Here is a 24,575-nt window from a genome sequence, read left to right as displayed (position 1 = left end):
CTGTCATAAAAGTTTAAAAGGCACTCAAATGACTTTACTGTACAAATAGAAATGTGTTCTTCACCACTTTTTCAAAATGTCTTTTTGAATGGATGAATCTAGCTGCAAAATCAGAACAAAACTTTTTACAATGTTTTTTTTTTTTCCCCCACAATCCTTAATTGCTATGATCATCAAGGTTGTTTTATCATACGCAGCATGTTGCTCTCTGAAATTAATGGTGAAATGACATACCTGACCTCTGTTCCTACAGCTCTGCAAGTCAGTGTTTCTTTAATTCTCACTAATTGAGCTCAAACTTGTCTTTTTAGAAGTTTTTGGGAACTTTGACCACAAACGCCATGGGGTCTTTGGCCTTGTTGCTGAAGGCTTTGCGGATGATGTCAACGGCATGCTGGTGGGTCACGCCTTGGAGGGAAACTCCATCCACAGTCACCAGCTCCATTCCAGCCTGGAACAAAGTGAGTTTTTCTAGGTCAGTCAGTCATGCAAACGAGATGCTATATTTGGGTAAGTTAGACCTGCCTGTCTGGCACCAAAAAAACCACACAAAACATGCCACATTCAGTGTTTATCAGAAACCGCTGATCTACTAGGATTTTCACATGCAAATCTTTCTGGTTTATAGAGAATTGTCAAAAAAAAAAAGATCCAGTGAGCAGCAGTTGTTTGGATAAAAGTACCTTGTTATCAGAGGAGAATAAGCAGGCTGGTATGAGATGACAGCAAATCAACCCTTGCCAAATTTTACTCAAAATGCTTGGAATGCAATCTCTAGATGCACGGCATGTCAAATTATGAAGCAGATGAACTAGCAGTAGATCACACCAGATGCTGCTCCTGTCAAGAACAGGAACCCGAGTCTACAATATACAGACTGAAAAAAACATTGCCTTGTCTGATCAGATGGTAGGGCCAGAATGTGGTAGAACTAGCATCAAAGCACGACTCCATCTGACTTTGTATCAACCATTCAGGCCAGTGGAGGTAAAATGGTGTGGAGGATATTTCCTTAGAACACTTTGGGCCCCTCAGTACCAATCAACAGTCATGTAAGCATCCCAGCTTAAATTGGGTACATCCAGGTATTATTGCTGACTGTGTCCATCCGTTTATAGTCAACTGTATAGTTGTAATAAGGATAGAACACCTTATTACAAAGCTCTAATAGTCTGGTTTCTTCATGTCTCAACCCAATAGACGACTTTTAGGATGTGGTGAAAAGAGAGCAAGCACATCTGCAGCAACTGCTAGATTTATTTTGCATCCCTCATTACAAGAGTACTTGGTGACTACTCACTAACTTGGCAACCAGTGAAGCGTTCACAAGCCAAGAGATAACTGGCAAAAGCAGATTTGAGAAGAAAAAAAAAAAAAACATTTGACAAATTCAAATTTGCTAAATGGTACTTTGCTAAATTCAATACTTTTGTTTGTATGCTGCCGCAGCGTACTGAAACTAAGAACAATATGATCTAGGTGACAGGACCTCCATTCATCCATTTTCTTACACCCGTGTCCCCAGTGGGGTTGGGAGGTTTTGGTGCCTATCTCCAGCTAATGTTCCAGGCGAGAGGCAGGGTTCACCCTGGACAGGTTGCCAGTCTATCACAGGGCAACACAGAGACAAACAGGAGACCATGCACTACACACACACACACACACACACACACACACCAATTAACCTGATTGTCAAGGTTATGGACTGTCGGAGGAAGCCAGAGTACCCATAGAGAACCCACACATGCACAGGATCATGCAGAAAGATCCCGGGCTGGAGTCGAACCCAGGACCTTCTTGCTGCAAGGCAACAGTGCCACTGTGCAGCCCGTGACAGGACCTGATAATCCTAAAATTCTTGTCACTTTACCTTAAGCACCTCACACATGGAGGCGGCTCCTCCAGGAAAGATCTTCTCGATCTTCACTGTTGGCTGAACCTTTGACTCGATCCCACCAGAAATGCTGATGCCTGTAGGAGTTAGTGGCTGTAGTGATGTGTTTTTACAGCAACTGATTTAAATGGGAAAACAGAACCTCAACGCTCACTGACAGGCATGCAAACACCATATGATAGCGTTGCTTCATAATGTGTGTACAAAGGTGCATGTTGATAAATTAGAAGGTAGTTTATTTCATTAATTAAAAATGCAAAAGATGAAACCTATAATGTAGATTTGCTAAATGCAGAGCAAGCTCTTAAATGCGACAATTATGGCTTGTAGTTAATTAAAAAACCCAAGTTTAGTTTCTAGGAAAATTCTAATTTTCATGGATACCTCAATTGCATTTTCCACAAAATATTGCTAAAGCTTATTAATGGAAAGCTGAAATAGAAACACAATAAAGCCAACAATGGGGACGAGCCAAAGGCCGCTGTTAAAACTATGTGGGCTTTCTGAACATCTCAGCTGAGCCACAGGCTGATCACCTCCATGCTATGTTGTGTTAATGCAGTAATTCATGCAAAAGTCCTTTTCAAGAATATTTCATAATTTTTAGCTGGCTGTAATTTTTGTGTGTGTGTGTTAGTTTTATGTAGTAAAAACAGACTTTTTGGGTTTTCATTAGATGTGAGCCAATGACTATGGAATATTCCAAGTTATTGAGATACACTTTTAAGTTTCCTCATTAGTAGAAATACAGCAATTATCAAAAGCTGAAAGAGAAGAAAATACTCCGATAAAAGCTTTGACTGAGAAAGAATGCTTGTTATTTACCCAGAGACTGTTTGGTCTTGGAGATGCTGACTGTCTTCAGCCGATGCTCCTGTTCAGGTTCAGTACCGTTGAGCCTGTTCTCCGAGGAAGTCCGATGACCGTTCATCTGTCGCTCCTGACTCGTACCAAACACCTGCGACAGCAAGGGTCGACTCCTGCGGTTCGCACTTTGCACGGTGAACGCACCTTTCTTGCTCCTATCTGCACTTCTCTCCCTCCTGCCCTGAGAGTGACTGTTCCTGAAGAAAGTCCTTCCCCTCTCACTGTTTGCCTCCACCTTATCTGAAGATGAGCGCAGAGAAGCCTCATCAAAGTGGACGGAGCGAATGGTGCCGATGTCTGTACGGAGAGGAGGCGAGGAGTCACTGCTGTGGGCCAGCAACCAGTTGGGGAGCAAGGGCCCAGCAGAGCGGGATCTGGTGTTTCTGGACTCTGTCTTATATCCATCCACAGGTATGTCCAGAAGAGCTGAGAAAGAACTAGAGGTCTTCCTACTCCCCCTGGATCCCTGAGAGCCAGTCAGGCTGAGCTTCTCCAGCTCCTCCAGCAGGTGGCTCTCTTTTTCCACCTCCTCAGCACTGTGGAGCTCAAAGCCACCCCTATAATCTGGAGAGAGCGTGAAAATGTTAGTTTTACAGATTAGAAAGAGCAAAAACCAAGTTGTAACAAGGAAAAACTATGAGTGAGACAAAGAACAATACAAACAAGCAAAAATTGATCATACTGAACTAGCATGAGTGCATATTTCTAATATGTTCATTTTTCTGCCATCAAATCAAAAATTAACATCTTTAAACCTGGAATCTTAGAGTGAAAAATGTGTATTGCTGGTGATACTGAATAATGATGAGTGTGTGAATAAAAGAGTTTTCTTAATAAAAAAAAAAGAGAGAGAGAGAGAGAAAAAAAGATTTAAAGACTTGAAAACCCAACAGTTTTGATATTCAAGTATGTAGAAAAATGTTGCAATAGGTACAAATACTTACCAAACATCCCAAAATGTAATTATTTCATATGCATATTTCAATATGTAGTAGCTTTTTAAAAAACATGACATGGAAGAAACAGAAGAAATTTAAAGTCTCTTGAGAGAAAATAAAAAGCAAGAGATTGCCTTTTATTTGTTGTGGCTTTTTTATTGCCACAACAGGCAAAAATGTTTGTTTATTTATTTATTCATTCATTCATTCATTCATAAAAGAAAGAAGCGAAGAAAGAGACAAACAAATATCAAGGTACAAGTACTGACCTGGGATGGGTGTGATGAGGCGCCGCTTGGGGGCTCGACCAGAAATGGGGGAGCGAAGAGGAGGAGTTCGGACTACAATGCAGAGAAAAGAAGAGATCTTTGAAAAGTTGCTGATCAAGGCTATTCTAAATAAAAAATACATGATCTCCAATAATACTAACATGTTTGCCAGTTGGGTCAAATTTATAATAATTAAATTTATAATTGGATCAAATTTATAAAAAATAAAGTTACTGTTGACAAGTGGTGTTGAAAATTGTCATTACAATATTGTGATTAACCCACGTTTTTTCTATTTTTCTCCTCTTCACTTCTCATCAGCACAATTTTATTTTTGAGTGGCTATAAGTACAATATAACTTTTTGTAACTTCAACCTTAACCTGTCTGCTGAGTTCTTTGGTCTTGATGATGCTGTTTGTTCACTGATGTCCTCTGAAAAGGATTTGACTCTTTCAGAGAATGGCAGTATTTACACTGGTATATATGAAGAAATTCAAGGGATATGAATACTTTTGCAAGACACTGTATACCTCAAAGAGTAAGGCAGTTTTTAGACTAATCCATTATTTAAATTAGTTTTATAGGAAAGTAAATAAATGGGAGCGGATGGAATTTTGTTACTAGACGATTGTGATCATTTTGAAACAGATATTGGTATAAAAGTGAACTGAAACGTCTGAACAGCTCTGCAGTGCATCTTTTGGTAATTTAAAATACACACCTGACCGATATTTGAGGAGATCGTAGGCTTCAGCTTCAACAGCGGTCACCATGTTGTTGAAAACACTCAGATCAGATGGCGAAAGCACAAGTCTGAACGCCAAAATGAGAAAAACAATGCGTCACTTCCTGTAACGGGTTATATCATCTTTAAATATTGTGTAAGATACACATCGAGATTGTCAAGAAAGTCCCCAATTTACATGATTTCTCCTGCCAGATTTATTCACTAGTATCATCGGAGAATTTAAGTTTATAGACTTAAGAATAAATAAATCTTCATTGATGTTTTATTTCAGAGTTTTTTGAGTGAATAAACCTCATATATTTAGAAATAAATTGGATGAAGTATGTGATAATCACAAGGCTGCCAGGGCTAAAAACGCCCTCATGTTACCAATTCCTCTTCCGTACCTGACTTCCCTCAGAAGCAGCAGCTTTTCAGGTCGGTCCAGCACAACCAGCAGGTGGTGTATCAAGTTCTCCACTGACCTCTCTGTTGTATACTGGGTGAACAAAACCTGACATTTAGTATGGTTTTTTTTGTTGTTTTTTTTGCAATCCCATGAGGTATTAAGTGTGAATTGGTAAGTAAGACTATCATCAATAAGCTGCAGAATTTAAGGATAAAATGTATCATTCAGTTCAAAAAGACTCAGGTTTATAACATACAGGATTATATATTTTGAGCATTTTTGAAGATTGTGGCAAAGCTTCAAAGAAATCCCTCCAATTCAGAACCTCTGAAAATTTGAATATTACATAAGAGTTATGGCCTCGACCAGGATGATAAACTACAAAAGAGAGAAGCAGTCTATGAGTGATATGTTAACTAGCTATACCATTACTTGCAACAACAGCTAATTGCCTTCATGCCATATTTCTGTTTCAGTGCCTCTCACACCATTTGGCATGCCGTCATCACAGCAGACACCTCCTCCTCCGTCAGCAGCCTTCGGGCCATGTCCTCCACCACGCCAAGCATCTCTGAGTTTGGCATCGCACTGACATTTCGTCCCTCTAAAATGCAGCACAGTAAAAATTGACATTAGCAGAATATGAGACAAAAAATATTAAGCTTTTTTTTCCCCCCATGACAAAGAGCATGAGGTAGTTCCTGACTGACGATGAATTTTGTGGTCAGTGCTGTCTTTGATATGGACCACATGGCTAGTTCCCCAGAGCTCTCCGGTGCAATATTAGAAAAGGTAGACATGAAATATTCCTTATCTTTGTTTGTCTATATTAAACAAGTTTTCTATTGCTTTTATTAATATGCAGTCAATGAATGTTTGGCACCCTCTGTTCAGGGAGGCACATTTATATGCTTTTATGTACTGCATTTTATTCTGCCCCAAAATTTAAATGACTTCATGCATTATGATTATTATTATTATTTATTTTTTCCCTTATCCATATTTATTCCTTTAACCATAAAGGAATAAATATGGTTATTTGTTTTGATTATCCTTTAGGTTTCAAGATTTATATTTTTATTTTTTACATTGGAATTAAATGTAGAAATGAATTCAAAGTGCTTAAAGCATTACAAATATACTACATTTAGAATTTTATTTTACATAATTATTGCAGTTTAATTTGGAAGTGAAAGGATTTGCATAATAAAATATTACACAACATACTATGTAATATGAAACTTTTGTTTATGAAAAGTCAGAAACTTTTGTTTCTGACTTTTCAGGAAGACCAGTTTATATGTGAAGTTTAACTTACTGAATGTAAGGGCCAAAATTATCTCATGTCCAAAAGTAAACACGGCTCATTTTGTTTGAGAAAAAGAAGTAAAACGTAAGAAAGGAAACCCAACTTTACAGAAATAACAAGCAATCAGCTCGGTGTTTAAAAAAAAACTAACAAAATTTTGACTTCTGATTTACCAGAACAATGTATTTTAAATCAAAACTCCTGGCCAAGCTGTGTTTAGCTGCCATGTTATAGAGTGTGACCTTGCAACATCTTTCAAGGACAAGCCAGAGGGGAAGTTTTCTTGTTAAATTAAAAAGATGGAAATTCATGGAAGATTAGCTACCTTTGCTTTCTCTGAATGGTGACTTGGAGCGCCCACCTGAGGCGTCTCTCTTGCGCCCTCCTTTGAACAGCAGGTTAACAAACGTCTTTGAGCGCTGCAGAGTGCTTTTCTCCTCTGCTTGCTTCTCTTTCTGCTTCTTCTTGTCTTTCTTCTGATTGATCTCTGTAATGGAGCACAAGCAGAAATGTTGTTTCAGTGCCTTAAAGTTTTTCCACATTTGTCAAGTTAAAATACACGAACTTTGGTATCCTTCAGAATAATATGTGACGGATAATTCTATAAAGTGTAGTCTATGATGAAAGTTATAGTTCTAGTGTTGACTCCATTCCAAAACTATGCACTACTTTGTATTGGCTGACTCCATGAAATACCAATCAGATACATTAAAGTTTATGGTTGTAAAGTGACAAAAGATGACAAACCCTAAGGGTTATAAATACTTTTTGTAAATTTCTACAAGTCCTACATCTGTGTAGGAACTTTTTAACCTTTTTTTTTTAAAAATGCAGACCAACCTGCTACAGTGACTTGGCTCTGTGACCTGCTGATTGGTCGACTTGGTCTGCTGAGCGCCAGCAGCATAGCTGTTTTGGGAGACTCTTTCCACCTCCTGCTCTCCTCTCCACGGATCGCCGTGTCTTTGAGCAGTGTGGTTGGTCCCAGGCTGCGGGTGGTGTCTGTTTCCATTCTCTGTGAGGGAAAATCTGTCTGGATGGCGGAATCTGTTAGTTCAGACTCGGACCTAGGCATAAAGAAATACATAGTCCAGTTATTTTGTCTTGTTTCCTGGTAGACTCTACAAGTAAAAGTAATTTCCTTCTTTTCCTTTTTCTTAGAATTTTTCCTTTTTCTTTTTTTTTAGTTTATCTATAAAGTACTTTAAATGACTTTATGAATAAATGCTGCTGTCGAAACAAACGTCCCTAAAAGGAAACAAGTAAACACTTTAAAATGCATTTTAAAACACTCTAAGACTCAGTATATTACTAATTACTACCAATTAGAGACTAGCTGTCTCAAATTGTTTTAAATATCTTCAGTTAACAACATTGCTAATTTACATTTATGGACATGATATGCACCCTCCTTTTTGTTGAGTATAGGTCCCTACTAGTTTGTCAAGTCAAAACTAATACAGACTGGGCCATATCCATTAGCATCTCTTATTTTATTAAGCCCTATGACGTCTTGCACATCAAAACAACATCCATTTTTGTCAGTGAAAACCTTTGGCCACTTAAAGACAGTAGAAATAAATAATATCTATCTGACAGGTGACATTCATTAATGTTCTCCACTGTCACCAGAATTCATAAAGGTCTTCCACAAGGGTCTGTGTTAAGTCCAGTTTTATTTGTTTACATACTCCTGCTCAGGAAAAGTAAAATTCCACTGGTATGCTAATGTAACTTTAAACAAACTTATCTAGGTGATATAAAATCCTAGAAAACCAATAATGCTTTATTCTGTAGTCGTGATTAACCTGAAGCCAGTTGATAACAGTGATGTCTAAGTACAGCTAACAAAGTGAAATGCAGGCCACACATCTTAGATTTTTATGTAAAATGTCAAAGTTGATAAAAGCTAAGAGCAAGAGGAATTATTGCAACTTAAAAAAAACCAAACTTGGTTATCATATTGAAATAAAGTAGGCAAGTTTGACCTCAAGTCCTCTGTAGAGATGCAAACGTCCACCATGTCTGAACCGAACGGCAGGCTGTGTGGAAACATGACTTGAGACAAGCCGCTCAGGGAGCTGACCGGGGTCCCAGATGACAGAGAGGAGGTTGAAGAGTTGGAGTCTGAGGCCTGGGAGGAAGATGGCTGAGTACCATTGGCCACTGAAGGAAAAAATGTCAAATTTATGTGACTTAGCATACAACTTTGTTCAAACAATTTATGTGTTATTATTTAGTTATTATACCACATCTTTGTTGTAATAACTTTTAATTCCACACACTCAAATGCACTGGGGACGCATATTCTTTTCCAAATCACATCACAAAGGTAAAGGTTTCGCACTGCACAAGACAGAAATCTGAATTTGTCCATTTGCTGTGTAACATGATAAATGTTTGAAGATTTTGCTTTTCTTTGAATCACTGGAATCTTTCCCATTTAGCTACAGCCCAGACATCAGGGTGACCACTACGGCTGCTTTATTTTGTTGGTAGAAATTGCTCATCTACTGGTGTGTTGCACAAGTCAGTGACTTGTTGAAATTGCATTACAAGGACTTCTTCGTGTACAATGCAGGGGTTGGGCTTATCTGATTTTAAGCTTTGCCATTTTAATTGTTGATTCAAATATATCAGCAGCATGTGTTACTATCAGGTCTGCTAGTTCACCTACTGGTGAAAAATTTGCTACGTAGAAAAATAACTACTAAAACAGTGAGATATTGGGTTAGTGAGTGCTAATACTTTGAATACAGGTATTAAAATGTATTTAAGACAAGACAAAAATAAAATACAAAAACATAAAAATACCTACATTTATTCAACCACCTGTATTCTGCCACCATTTCTTTATAAGCAGGGTACCTCCCTGCTTCCTGTGGAGATATCAATGTAAAAATTCAGACAATACCACAAAAAAAAATATATATATATATATTTTTCCTAGCTTTCTAGTAATCTCTGATAGCTGGGATGCTCTCTAATTCCACAGAGTTAGCTTCCACAGACCAAAGCAACAAAGGTTACACATAACACAGGCTAAGCTTTTATCAGCACCTGATCCTGGCTGCTTGGTGAATAATGCACGGCGCCGGGCTTTTTTTTTTTTTTGTTCACAGAGCGAAACCCAACCTCCAACGAGCAAAGTGAGGAAGGAATATTGTGACTGCATACCAGCTGTCAGCCTTGGCCCACAAAACCGGCCCGAATGACCACACTGAAGAGGCGAAGCGTGTTTGTTCGTGTGCGAATTAAAGAGGAGAGGCAGGCAGTAGGTCAGAAAGTTAATGTATACAGGTCAGTTAGGCGTGGAGGCAACGAAAGAGCCAGAGTGCTTTCCAATAATGAAGACTCAGGGTGGAATACAATCCAACCTCTTCAGCTTAACAGCAATTGTCCCTGAAGAGTACATGTATTTTTCTTTACATCATTCCTCTTTAATATCAAATGTTTAAGGTCTGAGGATTTTTCATGTGATCAACCAATGATTGGGTGAACATGGTCTGTGTAAACTTTCCTTTAAGTCTATTTAAGCATTCTGTGGAGAACTGTTCGACAGTGATAGCATAGTGAACATTTATTGCAAGACCTCTCCTTCTCTCTCTGTTCTTCTCAAACTACTAATAAATAAAGGCCAGTAGTGACAAAAAAGCTTAAAAGATCAAATAAAATAACTTGCTTTTGTAACCCAGAAAATTACTGTCATCTAAAAATTATAAGCTATATGTTTTTTAAAAATAATAGCTCAGGCAGACCATTATGATATCACTACACTTTTTGATGTTTCTGCATTTTGTCACAATACAACTACATTTGTAGTGTTCTATTGGGATTTCATGTAAAAGACCAGCACAAAGTATTGCACATATGAACGAGATATATTCAGCATCGGGTTAAAGTAAGGTAGAAATAATAACGTAAAAGAAAGACAAATTGCTACCTTCATAGTGAGCATGATGTGTGTGTGGCTCTTCAGCACCTCCACTGCACTGCTGTGGCTGATGTCCTGAAAGCTCACTCCATTGGCAGCCAGAATCTGGTCTCCAATCTTAATCCCATTCTGCTCGGCCAAACCGCCTGGATCCAGTCTGAGACATTATGACAGTGAGGACAAATAAAAAAAAAAAGATTTGTCTCAACTGTCAGGGTGCATTTTTCATATGTTCTAATAACATTTTACTTGGAATTGAAATTGAATTTTCATCTACTAAACACCATAATCACCAAATTTAACAAAATCCCCAGAAATGAATCTGTATATGTTAACAAATGTTAATATTCAATGATTACAATGTTTTAAATGATATTCTGATTTATTGAGATGCACTTCCATGTTGCATAAAACAATGTACTATCATAGGTTTGTGTATAAAGAGGGCAGTATGAGCCTTTATCCCTCCTGTGTAGTAAATGTTGAACGTACTTGGAGACGTAGATGCCGAGACCAAACTCCTTTCCCCCTCGTATGTTAAAGCCGAGACAGTAGTCGTCGGAGGTGGTAAATAGGTGGATGATCCTCTGCAGAGCGCTGTCAGAACTGGCTTCTGAAGGAGTCCGCCCGCTCTCCTCCACCACCATCCGCCTATGGACCAGGTCCACCCTAGAAGACGAGCATTGCACCCAAATGATTTTAAAAACAGAAGTAGGGAAAACAGAAAAGCATAAACTCACTTAAAGAGTAAAATTCACCAGGTTGTCTTCTCCTTAGAATAGCGGATGCCGGGAACTTTCCCCACTCGCCTCACCACCATCCTTAGCCTGTTGTTGCCCGTCAGCACCTTCACGGCGCTGCTCATGGTAATGCTCTCCAGGCTGACGCCATTCACCTCCACCAGCTTATCTCCGACCTGCAGGCCCGCCTCCTCTACAACCAAAAATGGAAGATTAAGGCGCATCAAGAAGTAACAAAACGCAACAGCAGCGGCCGTATTCATAAGACCACCACTCACGCGCCGTGCTGTCATCCTCCACCTTACTGACGAAAATATTGAGGCCGTGCTCCGAGCCGCCACGCACACTGAAGCCGAGCTTCCCGTCCACACTCTTGTCCACTGTGACTGTGTGGAGGTCTTCACTATCATCCCCACCTAAAACATATCAGGAGGAATCCGAGATACAAAGGGAAAATCTGTAATCTTAGCTGATTTTGCTTGAATTAATGTGATCTTCTTTCAAGGGATACGTAAAGAATAATCATTCTTCTCTAAATGTAAAGAACATCATTACTGCAAAAACAATTGAAGACTATTGCTGTGATAGAGTGGTCCAAAGTGTAGACCTAAGCCTGAGTAAGAATCTGAGGAGAGACTTGAAAATTGACCCTCTGCAAAGAAAAATGAGCAGACATTTCAGTCTTGACGTGTCCACAGTTGGTGTAGACACACACCTAATTATTTATTTGAGAGAACTAAATACATTTTCAAATTTTTATATGCAATGGGTTTTAGAAAAAAAAAAAACTGTCCAAATTTTGGATTATAATGAGAATTAGAAAAGTTAGAGGTTTGCAGGGCACTAAATAAATGGAGACTTGGGAGTTTAAAATATTTGTCATCAATTTACAATTTATATTTAAAGCATTTTGATTAACATTTTAATACAAAATACAAATATGGGAATTTCAGGTTTGAAGGTTAACAAAATTTGTAGTCGTTATACCAAAACACATTATGAATCAGGCCGCACTGCGTTTATGGCTCACTGTGACTTGCAGCTGCTTCCTACCATCTACAGGAGAGTTGATGAGGATGACCCGGCCCATGGGCGAGGAGGATCGGATTCCACGGCGACGCTGTTCCTTCTTTCGTAAGAGGTTGCGTGTTGCCGCGTGCAAACCTTGTGTCGCTGGACCCTTTTCCCTGCGGGACGGATGTGATGAGGAAGCCATGGGGGCTGGATGGTTCTCCTTTCACACACACACTCCCAGAGCCAGTCAGCTCCAGGTGAACGAGTCTAAAGGGAATCAATTAGAGTAATTCAATTTTTTTTTTAAAGTGAGACTCATCTCTAGATTCCCTAAACTGATTCACTTCTGTTAATTTTGCTGATTAAATTCCGTTTCTCAGAACACTAAAATGTTAGATAAGACAAACAGATTTTCAGCACATGGAAGTGGGTCTACTGAAAGGTATGTTCATATACTTCAGAATATGGAAAGCTAATACTTGGTTGGGTCTACTTTTGCATGAATTACTAAATAAATAGAGGCACAACCACCCTGTGACTTTGCCGAGGTACTAACACACGCCGGGTTACTTTAATAATTGTCTTAACTCATCCACATTGTTGGTTCTGGTGTCCCTAATCATCATCTTGGCAAAGCTCTATAGATTCTTTATGTGATTCAAGCTAGAACAACTTACTGGCCAATCAAGCGCACTAACTCTGTAACATTGTTGTTTCTATTCATCTGAAAAGAGGACTTTGAACCCATAAACAATAGACCATCTACTGTATTTTTCTCTTTAGGTAAGATATTTCTGAATTTGTCTGTACATGTACATATTGTAGTTACTGTATATATAATGTGACAACTGTAGCCATTTGCCAATAATGTGAAAGCTGTGGCTATCACTGGTGATTTTGCCCTTTTTATAACAGTTTAGTTTTGCTCTAAACTTTCCATTAACAGGATTGAATACAATGTTTTGAACAGCCAAATTCTTAATGGCAGTTTTTTTTTTGTTTTTTGTTTTTTTTTGTTTTTTTGCTGTTTTGAAGGCTGCTATTTTATGAATTAAAATAACACTTCTGTATAAAATCTATTTTAAAAACAGATTGGTATTTTACTTTACTTACTGATAAACTTATCTGTAAACTACAATCATCACAGCAGACAAGAATGTCAACTCTGGGTACCTAAACTATACACTACAAGCCTCACTTTTTGAATAACTTTAACTTTATACTAACACTACAGTCTACTGAGATCCTGTCCAGGTTTTTGTGTGATATTTCTTAATCTTCACTCACTCATGTAGGTTGTCCTCTGACATATTTGACTCTTTGTCCCCCTGGGGTCACACTTCGGTCCATTCTGCTCCATGTTGCATCTCCCTCACCTGTCTGAATTTTCAAACAACAAAAGAAACACATTTACCTCACACCCCATCAGTCCTGCTGTCTTCAAGCTTCCTCAGATCACATCCCATTACAAAACTGAGTCTCAGAGGGTTTTAACTGCAGCAGGTGAGCTCAGAAATAGGATTTCATGAGGTTATCTAAGGCAGACTTGATCCCCTACAGCTAGGAAGTCACATGCTGTCTCCATGGTTATGTGTCACTAAACGTAAGAGTGTCCACACGTCGTCACTTTGGGGTTCCCTCGAGCTCTGGAGAGACTCCAGCACCCTGGACAGCGCAACTTTAAACTGCGGCTGCGCCAACGAAATTTAATCCATCATTGTAAAAACAGATTATGTTGCGTTTTTTTATTTGTTTCTTAAAAAATCATCTCCTAGATATGCTTTTGAAGGTTACACCAGATATCGTGTAGACTACATGACTGAAAAACCATTCACTAAGTATGCAAAGTTCTGAGACGAAGACTATAACTTACCAAACATTTGCGTTTCGAGTCCAGAACGAAACCGATACAGGAAAGGTCTCTCCCGTTCCGTTTTAATCCAACCTGCTAAGCACGATCAATAATAACGTCCTTTAAATCATCCCATAGTCGAGAAAAATAAAACTATCGCAAACAGTACACGTACGTGTTTGTGCGGAACGCATTATTCACCTCGAATTCACGAAACGCCACATCGAAGTGACTGTCACTGGCTGGATCATTAGCAAACAAAGGTGTCTGATTGGATGACTGGCGTTACGATTGACACTTCCTTACAAGTTTGCCTGCATCACATTGAAATACAAAGTTTTCAAAAATGCTAATGTGCAAAAGGTAAGCCCCCATCCCGCACATTTATTACGGCTTCTTTTTAATAGTGATGCGAGGCTTAAACAGTTAAGCCAGAAAAAGAACAGGAGTGAAGACTTAAAATTAGCTACTCTTGCTTGAGTACCTTTGGGGAGGGAACCAAAACAAATTAATTTAGAACTGAGCAAAGGATTCAGACTGTCATACTTCACCCATCAAGCACATTCCAGTCCAAAGGTTCTTTAGCTGTAATACATCCTGAAGATTGGGTTTGGAATCTCATAATTAGAAACTAACAGTAATTATGGTATAGTAGCAACCTTATTTGTACACCTTTACACAAACCGAGACAAACCAAACCAGAGGATAACGAGATGCTTTATTGTTCTGAAAGGTCAGGCTCTGGTCGCAGAGTTGCTCTGCAGTACAACATACATGGAACTTGGTGTTAAACATCAAGTCTGCTTGCTCTGTTGAGTTTAAAAACAGACCATCATGAACACACCCAAAGTTTCACAAGCAGTCATACACAATGAAATCCTCATGTCCCAGAGGCAAACCTTGATTCACACATCTAAAATTGTGCTTTCTTTTACTGTGGTATTTTTCTGACTGCTTGGAGGACATCTGAAATGTTAACTTTATCCCCAAACTCCTTCTCTCGGTGCTCCAGTAATATTCCCTGCAGGAGAAAAAAAATAAATAAAATACATACAAGTTTGACAGATCAAATCTATACAAACACATTTTATGTCAATTCTTGATCAAATTAAGATTTACCTGCTGGCCTCGGCCAATGACAAACACCCCACCAAGGACAAAGCCTTCCCCTAAAACGTTTCCAATGAAGCCCTTTCTGAAGGCCCTCACTCCACTCAACCAGACTCCTAAACGCATGAAAGCCAGAAGTCCCATCTTCCGCTCACGGGGCCCATAAAACCTCCTCTGCAAGCAAAGTAGGATTCTTCGGTTAGTCATGCAAACTTAAGATTTATTTCAAACTCAATGAGCTCAGTGTTTATAGAACACACTGGTAAAACAGAGTCTGGTCTGAAGGAGGGTTCCACTGATAAATTTTCTTTCCAAGGCAAGCTGGCTAAACAATGAGTCAGTTTATTCATTGAAGACAAAAAAAAAAAAAAAAAAAAAAAGCCTCAACCTTTTCATCCAAGAAAATCTCCCCCTTGAAGTATGGTCTGAAGTTCTGAACCTCGGTTCCCACGTCCTCCTTCACCACAGCATACAGAGGGACCCCCAGCTTGTCCAGCTGGGGTTTCAGAGAGGACAGCTCTGCAGCCTCCTGTTGGAACAGTGAAGAGAAAATCTTCAAAAAATAAAAAGTGGTTATACTTTAAAGCAGTTAATATGTCCCAGGATCTTTTAAATAATAATTTAAAAAAAATCTTCAAAAATATTTGCAGAAAATGAACATTATCTAAAACGTTCTTAAATACTAGGATTAGAGTTTGGAATAGGTTGCAAAAGCAGCCTAGAATTTCCCTTGGCTCAGTTTGGGGGCCGGGGATTGAACTAATCTCCTTTTCCACAAGAAAAAAAAAAAAAAAAAGACAATGGGACCAATGTTTGAGGATGCCCAGAATGAAATGTTGACTTTCTTGGTCAAGAATTTATTGCAGTGTTTGACAAAACAGCGTAACCTAAGCACACTGCACATACGGAGAAAGTATTTGGTTAAAAAGAAAGAAAGGGGGAGGCAGGAAGCTGGGAGGAATATTTAAAAATCCGCGTTGTTGATTACAACAGTTTGTGGATAACAGATGCTGCCTGGATAGAATGCAACATTACCTCTCTGCACAAAAATCACCCGGGTCGCCGCACTGCCATGACTACCGCTCCCGACTTTTCCCAAAGCATTTTGGCCTTGAACGTCTTTATGTCTGAGGAAAGGAAAGAGGTTGAAGGCCACGACTTGAGCAAGAGAGTAAAAGTCATGCGGTCCAGCAGCACATCACAATGGTTTCTTTCAATAGTTCATTAAAGTTAAGAGATTAGACTTTTGTAGTTTGTTTATGTTTAATACGCAGTTCAGACCTACCTCCTTTCAGGGTTTTAAGCTCAGTTTCCTCCAAGAACATAAGAGTGGCGTTCAGGGGTGGAGTAAGAAAGAAGTCCGTGAAAAAGTTCAAGACTCCCGTGACGAGGCCGCCCACGGTGGCCACTGTGTTTCCAATAAGTGCCATAGCCATTTTCCTGTTTTCCCTCACTGCATATACTCCGCTTTAGACGGACCACGCCCGAGAGCGCATTTAAACTACAGCTCGATTTGATCCCCCCCAAAGCCAGCCCCCTTTCTCTTGGACCCAGAAACCGATGAGTGTCAGATTAGTTGCAGCTGCGTTCCGATTTAACGATCCACAGGAGTACTGTGCATCCGGGGGAAAAAAAAAAGATAGGAAAAAAAAAAAAAAAAAAGATATTAAGAAACAGTCATCGTTACGCAGTTGACCCTTCTCCAGTTCAAAGGTTGTTGGAAAATGCAGAGTCACATTTGTGTAACGCCAGATTTCACAAATCTGCTGTGAAATCTGGCATATTTCTGCTTTGATATTACAAAACAAACAAAAAAGATATTATAAAACAAAATAGATCCAGGCGTCCGCATTATTGTTAGATGATTGACATTACTCACCGGGCACCACAAGAGAATATAAGTCCAGAACCAAATTCCCAAATGGTTTGCAAAAGAATTAATACCTCTTGGTGCCTTTCCTTAGGTAATGTTAAACCCCAACACTTAGCATATTTTCACTCGATTTTATGATCTTGGCTGACTTGATTTATTTCTCAATGCAAAGTAGCATTTTATTTTTTTTACAAACACTTAAAGAAAACAAACAGATTGAATAGTATCTCTCCAGGTAACGTTTATTGTTAGTTAACAGTTATTTTATTTGTTTGTGTGTGTGTATATGTGTGTAAATCACTAGTTTGGAAGGATTTAAACCATTTAAGAGCCAGAGTCTATCAATATGGCCTCTGTTTTCAGTCTTTGAGAGAATCATCAGGCTGCCTTGGCTGAGTCACGTGATCATTCTGGTGAGGGTTCACTTTCAGCGGGAGTCACGTCATCAGATGCCTCATCCCCGAACTGTCCCTCTGACTCCTAAGATTGCGCATAAAAAAACATCACAAAAAAACATTAAACATCTTTCAAACATTTCTCATTTACACTGTAATTGTTTATCTGCAAACACAGGTGAATAAAAAGCATAATCAATTTACATTTTGAAGTAAAGCAGACTGGTCTTCAAAAGTGGGGGAACTTGATTCTTGTATCTCCTCACTTAATTCAGCAACGTTTTCTGGATCAGGATTTGTCTCCTCTTGTTCAAGTTCTTCATTCTGTGGAGGTGAATCTGCCTCTGGTTGGGCGAATTCTTCAGATTTATTATCATCTTCATCCTAAGCATTTATGCAGATCAAAGTTAGATTATGGAAATGTAATATTCCCTGTCTTCCCTGTGAAGCAACACAAACCTCTGCAGTGTGATGAAAAAGGTATTTGCTCCCTTACACATTTGCTTCTGTTTGCTGTATTACCACACTTAACTGTTTCAGATAATCAAAGAAATGTTGCTACCAGTCAAAGATAACTTGAGCAAAACAAATGCTTCCTGTTGATGATTTCATCATAACGGGATTTAGTGACTGTGATTTTAGCAAACCAGTGAGGAGGATCATCTGCATATAGAGGACAGAAAACAACTGAAATAACAACTAAAGCCCTGCAGGCATCACTTTTGTTAAGGCCAGTAATCACGAGTCAACAATAACAAAAAAATTTGACAAAAAACAAGTTCCAAAGTGAAAACCTCTGCTGACCAAAAAGAACCAAAAAGCTGTGCAGTGTTTACCAAATGCAACATCCTGGTGATTCACAAGAGTTTTGGGTGTTGGGTATTTTTTTCCACATACGAGCAGATTGGTTTGGATTACGTCTTTACTGTAATAAATGAAATCATTTGAGAAATGTATTATACATTTACTCAGGTTAGCTTAGGCCGATAGGAAACCTCATCTCATGGTCAGCAACATCTAAGTGACAAAAAAAGCAAAAACAGAAGAAACCTCTCTGTACAACTGTGTCCCATCTTCTGGTTATCGGCCTTGTGTTTAAGCAAATCAATCAATCGATTAAACTTTATTTGCTTAGCCGCTCTCGTACAACTCAATGCTACACAAAAGGCTATAAAAGACTAAAACCGACCCCACTAAAAACAAAAACATCAAAGAGACACAACAGTTGAAAAACATACAGCAAGAGAGATTTTAATCTTTCAGTGTTTCGGGAATGAGTATGATCTCAGCTTCATCCTGGTTGGGTTGTAAGAAATGCCATGACTTATCACTGCTGCTCTCTGTGACCTGGAGCCAAAGCTATCAGTGGTATCACTCGTATGACTATCAGCCAGCTGACGTAAGATGAAAGTTCTGGTTGAGCATTGAATAACCAGGCCCTGTAGCTTTTTCCTGAACTGTTTGGAGCTTCTAAAACTTCTCACTGCAGCAAAGAACAAAAAACAAGACATATTTATCAGTGAGCCACCTTGTCCTGGTCTTGAAGAGAGACGGGTTCCTTGCTCTGCAGATCCCCTTCCACAGAATCCTCAGGTTTTGTCTCTGCTTCATCTTCCTGGAGATGAAGGATGGAAAAGAAGCTAAACTAAATATGTTAAAGTGATATTCCCGTTATCACAATTTAAACAACACTTCAATCTGACAGACGTCACAGTCCCATATGTGATAACCATGTTTTCCTGGCAGCCATATTAGAACTTTGCTACCTTTGATGCTCAATGGGATCAGAGCATCTTGGAATAAATATCTCCGATGAGACCTGGAATAATGCATACACAAACAATGTATAATCTCATGCTATTGACTTGGACTAATTCAGTTCAGGATTCTTCATCAAATACGTTACAGCAGAGCCACACTCTCAGTGAGCTATTCTACAATCAGTATATAGCTATAAAGCAAATTTAACTCATATATTCTGATCCTGTAACAAATCGCAAATCGTACAACTTATGGTCTATGATATTCTAGATGTAGCTGAATTTTTTCGTAGAGATATCCAACCCGGTGCTGATTTGGCTATATTTGGAGTCCCACGGCAGGGTAAATCAGTAACACACAAAATTGAAAATGTGCTGACCTTTTCAACTCTCCTCGTCTGTGTTGATCTCATGACTTTAAATTGCTTATTCAAGATGACAGTTGTTTCATTTCAGTGTTTTTTGTTTGGCAGCAAGGTGGGGGAGGATGGGAAAGAAAACTAAAAAAAGCTACATATGTTGTTATTTATGTAATCAATGTTATATTTTTGCTGGATGAATTAAAAAAATGGTATTCCTGTCCTCCTCCTGCACCTCAGTCGTATTCTTGTTTTTGTTCTTTTTGAAGCATCTCTTTCCTCATCCGTCTTCTAAACTTTCTCTCGCTCTGTCCACCTGGCCAGACAATCTGCACTTTTTGATGACATTCCATGTCTCTTCTATGCAACTGTCTGAGGAATTAATTCAAGTCTCTGACTCTATTGTTACTCTCTGTGACTTGTAGCCAAAACCATCAGTGGTGGCACTCTTGACTGCCTCCTGACATACGAGGAAAGTTCTGCTTAAGCGTTTAGTAACTCTGTTCTGTTCTTTCTCCTGTTTCTGCTTTCTGAGCAAATTCATCTTCCTCAACTTTCTCACTGCAGCAAAGAGTATAAAATTAGGACATGTTCATTAGTGAGCCACCTTGTCCTGGTTCTGAAGAGGAAGAGAACTGGGCTCTTGAGTCTCCTGTTTGGTGTCTGTCATGACTTCTTCTTCTTCTTCAATTTGATCTGTTTTCTCTGTTTTGAGCTCCTCGTTCTGTAGAGGAGTGGACGTCGTCTCCACTTGGAGAGAGTCTTCATGTTCATCATTCTCTCCATCAACCTTTAAGTTAGAGAGAAAAGAAGTTGAACACACCCTGATTCTTGTCTTTGTTCTCTTTTAAGGATCTCTTTTTCCTCGTCTGTCTTCTAAACATTTACTTCAACTCACTCTGTCCACCTGGGCAAATATTTTTCATGCAAGGGATCTTCTCTGCTTCTCCTCAAACTGTATATATGATGTGAACCACATTCCCCAACAAAAATACAGCATTTTATCTGCATCACCTTCTCTGCATTTGGAGAGTCAAAGGCAGCAGGATTTTGTTTGCTGCGAAGGTTCTCTGTACTGTTGGATATTAAATCAGTGTCATCTGGACTGGGAGTCGATTGCAGTTGGTCAGTTTGTTCTGGTTCTTCATGTCCGCCAGACTCAGACTGATCGATCACCTGTAGAAGAGACCGTCGTCCTTCGATTTATGATTTGATTATTCATGAAAAGCAGGACAAAGCTTTATCATGACATCTTAAGTTCTCTCTTCCTTTTTTGAGACCCGTTTTATATTTTTCAGTGTAGATCATCTACAGCAACATTTCAGTGGTTTAAAACATCATCCAAATTCAAAAAGCGAAACTCATACAGATTCAACAGATACAAAACAGGAAAGTCTTCATGTTTATCATGAGGACTTTCACAAAACCTATCACACCAACGAAAATAATTTTAGACAAAAATGTTATAGGAAACAGGCCTAGCCTAAACTTCATACAGAATCTGTGGAGCAGTTCACTACATCCAAAACGCAAAACTAGATTACACTATGAGTTTCACTTTTTGGATCTAATCAGTGAAATAAATGAGGTTTTTTTTTAATGATTTTGCAAGTTATTTCTATGCAACTCTATGAGGAATCTTTCTTAAATCAATTCTCTGACTCTTCACTGTTGCTCTATGTGTGTGACACAAAAAAAAATCAGTGGTGTCACACATGACTTGAGTTCCTCCTGACATGAGAGGAAAGTTCAGTAACTCTCTTCTGTTCTTTCTTCTGTTTCTGGTTTCTGAGTAAAATTGATCTTTCTCAAACTTCTCACTGCAGCAGCCGCAAAGAGTAAAAAACAGGATCAATGAGCCACCTGGTTTTGAAGAGGAACAGAACTGGACTCTTCAGTCTCCTGTTTGGTGTCTGTCATGGCTTCTTCTTGTTCTTCAAATGGGAGTGCTTTCTCTATTTTGAGCTCCTCATTCTGCAAAGTGGAGGTTGACTCCACTTGGACAGAGTCTTCAGGTTTATCCTTCTCTTCTTCATCCACCTTGAAGTAAAGGATATAAACAAGTTGAACTGTATGTGACAAAACTACTCTTGCCATCCTCCTGTATCTCAACTTGATTCTTGTCTTTGTTCTCACTGAAGAATCTCTTTCCTCATCTGTGTTCTATACTTCAGCTCACGAATGTGTCCACCTGGCCATACATTTTTTTCATGCACTGGAGCTTCTCCTCAGTATGAATACATGCAGCAAGCCACGATCACCAGCATGCAAACAGCATTTTTTTCTGCATCACCTTCTCTGCATTTGGAAAGTCAAAGGTTTCAAGTTTGTTCTGCAGATTCTCTGTAATGTTGGATTTTAAATCACTGCCATCTTGTCTGGGAGTTGATTGTATTTGGTCAGTCTGCTCTGGTTCCTCATTTTTGCCAGACACAGATTGACCAGTCACCTGTAGGACAGATAAAAGCAATATTTTTTTGCAATGTTGCAGTGAGCTCTTGTGACATATGTAACTCAGCCTTCAAACCTTTCCATGTTCTGTCACATGGCAGGGACAAAACATAGAATATAGAGCATTGGCCAAAAACTGTGATCCTTTTTGACCAAGGTACCTACTTCCATGTGTTTACTTTTTTCCCCTCATTGCTTGTGACAAACTGCACTTCTAATGCCTTTGATCCAACAGTAAGTTTCTTCTTGTCAGTCTTGTAGAAATAACAGATTTCCGGAGTGGATATCTAATAACTGTCCTGACAACATATTTTCCACCTGAGCTATGAGCTGGGTTATTGTATGTTTACCAGTTTCTTATCTTCAGCAGGCTTCTCAACTGCAGCAGTGGCTTCAATGGGTTCTTCAGGCTCTATGGGTTTCTCAGCCGCCTGTTGAAAAGTCGACAAATAACCTTTTCTATTGTGTTTTAAGTACTTATTTTAACCAGCAGATACAGTTGGGAAATAAGTTCTGGCAATAAAAAACAACTTGTAAATAATTAAACACATTGTAAATACAAAATTAGTGATAATCATACTTTTAGAAGTTCTTCCAGGGCTTTAGCGGCTCTCTCCTTCTCCTCTCTCAGCACTTTCTGTCTGTTATATTCAGCAATCTTTTCCTCCATCAGAGCAAATTGCTCTTTTTTCTGTAAAAATAATATGATACACCAACATCTTAACTTTTTCTGACTTTGTTTGACTTTGTTTGCATGTAAGTATTTATAATCTTATTTCTAAGAAGATTTTATAATAATCATATTTCTTAGAATCAAACCATTGTTCTGCATGGGTCTGTTGGTGGGCCTGTTCATGTCTAGGTAAAAGGTGGTTGAGATTTGGCGGCCATATCTTTTAGTCTGATGAGCTTAGACTGTCTAAGCCTCTGTTATCCGTGAACAGCTTTCAAACCCGTTTAAAGATCAGAGCTTTAACATGGCAACAATAGTAAGGGTTTAGGATGAGGGAGACACAGAACTGGAAGTATAACAATCACCTTGTGGTGGGATTTGGTTATGCTGTTTACCTACCATTTCCACTATATAAAAAGCATCAAAACTGCAAAGAAAAAACTTGGGAAGTCCTTCAGAAAACCTGGACAAGTATTAATAAGAATTTTTCCAATTATAGTCTGGAAGTTTTAAAGCAAGGTATAAAAATACATTTAGAATTTATTTCAAACATTTGCACAGCTCTACAAGTTGAGGACAATAACTATATATAGTAAAAATACTTAATTTGGTCTTTATGTCTTCTTTATGGCCAACATATTATGTGCCAGAATACCATTCTCATCACAGAGCACATAGTGGTAGTGTCAAGCTATGTGGCTTGTGGTCAGGTATTAAGAGGAAAGATTTAGATCCAAGCATGGTGGCCCAATCACCCTGCTTGGACTTGAATTCAACAGAGAATCTCTAAAAAAAAAATATTGAAAACTGTTTGAGCTTTGTTGCAAAGAAGAATGGTCAACAATATGTGTCTGTTGATACTTATATTTACAAAAAAATTTGAAACCTACTCATCCTTTTCCCAGTACAATCATCCACTAATTTGTGTTTGGTCTATCACATGACCAAACACATTAAAATGTGTTGACATTTCCAATTATGACACAATGTGTAAAAAAATAAAATGTATGAATACTTACACATTTTCAAATTTGTGAATTAAAGAAAAGTTTTAAGATGGCAAATAATAATGGCCTCAAAGTTATAACTTCCTTACTTGCAGTGGAGCACTTAATAGCGTACTCATTGTTTTACTGCACCATATTTTCACAAAGACTTGCATAAACAAATATATTAATAGCAAACCATTTACCTACACTTTAGGGGAGGGCATGGGTGACATGGTGTCTCCTGCTGGCCAATAAAAGAAACTGCTGCTTACCTCTTTCTCGAATTGAATATTAGACGTGTATTTGTAGAGCCAGTGACCAAGATACTGGACGGGGTGAAGGGGTCTCAGCTCGGCTACCTCAGCTAGCCCCTCGGCCAGGCACTCCCCCAGGTGTTTCTTTATGTACTCCGAGTCCATACTGTCACCCTCAACACGAACACCTGCACAATTAATCCTATGAACAACACGGACATAAGAGAAGTGATTAAAAGTCCAGTTAGCGACGGTGAAATACATAGTAGGTTTTAAACTACGTAAGGCTTTTATAGTTGTACCAAAAATAGTTTTAATGTTTCACATTATTTTAGTCGTAGCTGCCAGAAACAACTACAATATTAGTTTTCAACTAAGCAGGAACAGAAAACAAACCTTGTTGCTGTGCGTCGAATGTAGCTCTATGTCTCCATAGCAACGGCGCCTCATTTTTTGGATTCCCTCTTAATTCTTTTCGAACAGTTCCGACCTCTTACTTGCTTTTTCTGTTGCAGCTAAATTCTTTTCTGTTGCAGCTAAATTCTTTGCTCTGTTTTTTTTTTTTGTTTTTTTTTTTTTTGCATGAAGGTGGTTTAACTGACACGCTTGGTAAATACAACAAATAAGTAAAATGACGATTTAAATACCAAAGTAGCACTATAAAATAGTTAAATAATGAATGAAAAAAATATGGGTAAAAAAAGTTTAAGCAAAAAATATAACATTTGAAAATATTTGTACTTTTTTTTATTAGAT

At 38.6% G+C, this 24,575-nt stretch overlaps 3 protein-coding genes across 10 annotated transcripts; all 3 read right to left on the bottom strand.

Annotated features, from left to right (window-relative positions):
• Positions 1-248: 248 nt before the first annotated feature.
• Positions 249-14,180, bottom strand: LOC122823094 (PDZ domain-containing protein 7-like). Of its 4 annotated transcripts, XM_044102356.1 has the most exons (18): positions 13,977-14,180; positions 13,391-13,483; positions 12,143-12,370; positions 11,368-11,505; positions 11,108-11,282; positions 10,842-11,018; positions 10,359-10,506; positions 9,234-9,294; positions 8,404-8,581; positions 7,256-7,482; positions 6,741-6,902; positions 5,595-5,710; positions 5,105-5,196; positions 4,692-4,783; positions 3,969-4,040; positions 2,720-3,325; positions 1,871-1,971; positions 249-451 (listed from the first exon to the last, which is right to left on the bottom strand). In XM_044102356.1, the coding sequence occupies exons 3-18, from the start codon at positions 12,303-12,305 to the stop codon at positions 308-310; spliced, it is 2,652 nt and encodes an 883-aa protein (XP_043958291.1). In that variant the 5' UTR covers positions 12,306-12,370; positions 13,391-13,483; positions 13,977-14,180; the 3' UTR covers positions 249-307. The 4 variants fall into 4 exon arrangements, with proteins under 4 accessions (XP_043958291.1, XP_043958292.1, XP_043958293.1 ...); XM_044102357.1 differs by lacking the exon at positions 13,977-14,180 and having other exon boundaries at positions 13,391-13,675; XM_044102358.1 differs by lacking the exons at positions 13,391-13,483; positions 13,977-14,180 and adding an exon at positions 13,518-13,675.
• A 476-nt stretch (positions 14,181-14,656) lies between these two features.
• Positions 14,657-16,630, bottom strand: LOC122823096 (peroxiredoxin-like 2A). The gene is made up of 5 exons (XM_044102363.1): positions 16,351-16,630; positions 16,101-16,192; positions 15,454-15,594; positions 15,075-15,239; positions 14,657-14,976 (listed from the first exon to the last, which is right to left on the bottom strand). The coding sequence occupies exons 1-5, from the start codon at positions 16,499-16,501 to the stop codon at positions 14,887-14,889; spliced, it is 639 nt and encodes a 212-aa protein (XP_043958298.1). The 5' UTR covers positions 16,502-16,630; the 3' UTR covers positions 14,657-14,886.
• A 524-nt stretch (positions 16,631-17,154) lies between these two features.
• dydc2 (DPY30 domain containing 2) lies at positions 17,155-24,307 on the bottom strand. Of its 5 annotated transcripts, XM_044102350.1 has the most exons (11): positions 24,216-24,307; positions 23,838-24,021; positions 22,484-22,594; positions 22,254-22,334; positions 21,746-21,901; positions 21,316-21,492; positions 20,467-20,628; positions 20,060-20,242; positions 18,862-18,948; positions 17,538-17,717; positions 17,155-17,418 (listed from the first exon to the last, which is right to left on the bottom strand). In XM_044102350.1, exons 2-11 carry the CDS (start codon positions 23,982-23,984, stop codon positions 17,344-17,346), a joined length of 1,359 nt encoding a protein of 452 aa, XP_043958285.1. In that variant the 5' UTR covers positions 23,985-24,021; positions 24,216-24,307; the 3' UTR covers positions 17,155-17,343. The 5 variants fall into 5 exon arrangements, with proteins under 5 accessions (XP_043958285.1, XP_043958287.1, XP_043958290.1 ...); XM_044102352.1 differs by lacking the exon at positions 21,746-21,901; XM_044102353.1 differs by lacking the exons at positions 17,155-17,418; positions 17,538-17,717 and adding an exon at positions 18,559-18,629.
• Positions 24,308-24,575: the final 268 nt, after the last annotated feature.

The sequence above is a fragment of the Gambusia affinis genome, linkage group LG20 (genome assembly GCF_019740435.1).
Source record: "Gambusia affinis linkage group LG20, SWU_Gaff_1.0, whole genome shotgun sequence".
NCBI classification, from domain to species: domain Eukaryota; kingdom Metazoa; phylum Chordata; class Actinopteri; order Cyprinodontiformes; family Poeciliidae; genus Gambusia; species Gambusia affinis.
Note: the sequence above shows the minus strand (reverse complement) of the source record. Positions and strands in the feature narration are given on the sequence as shown.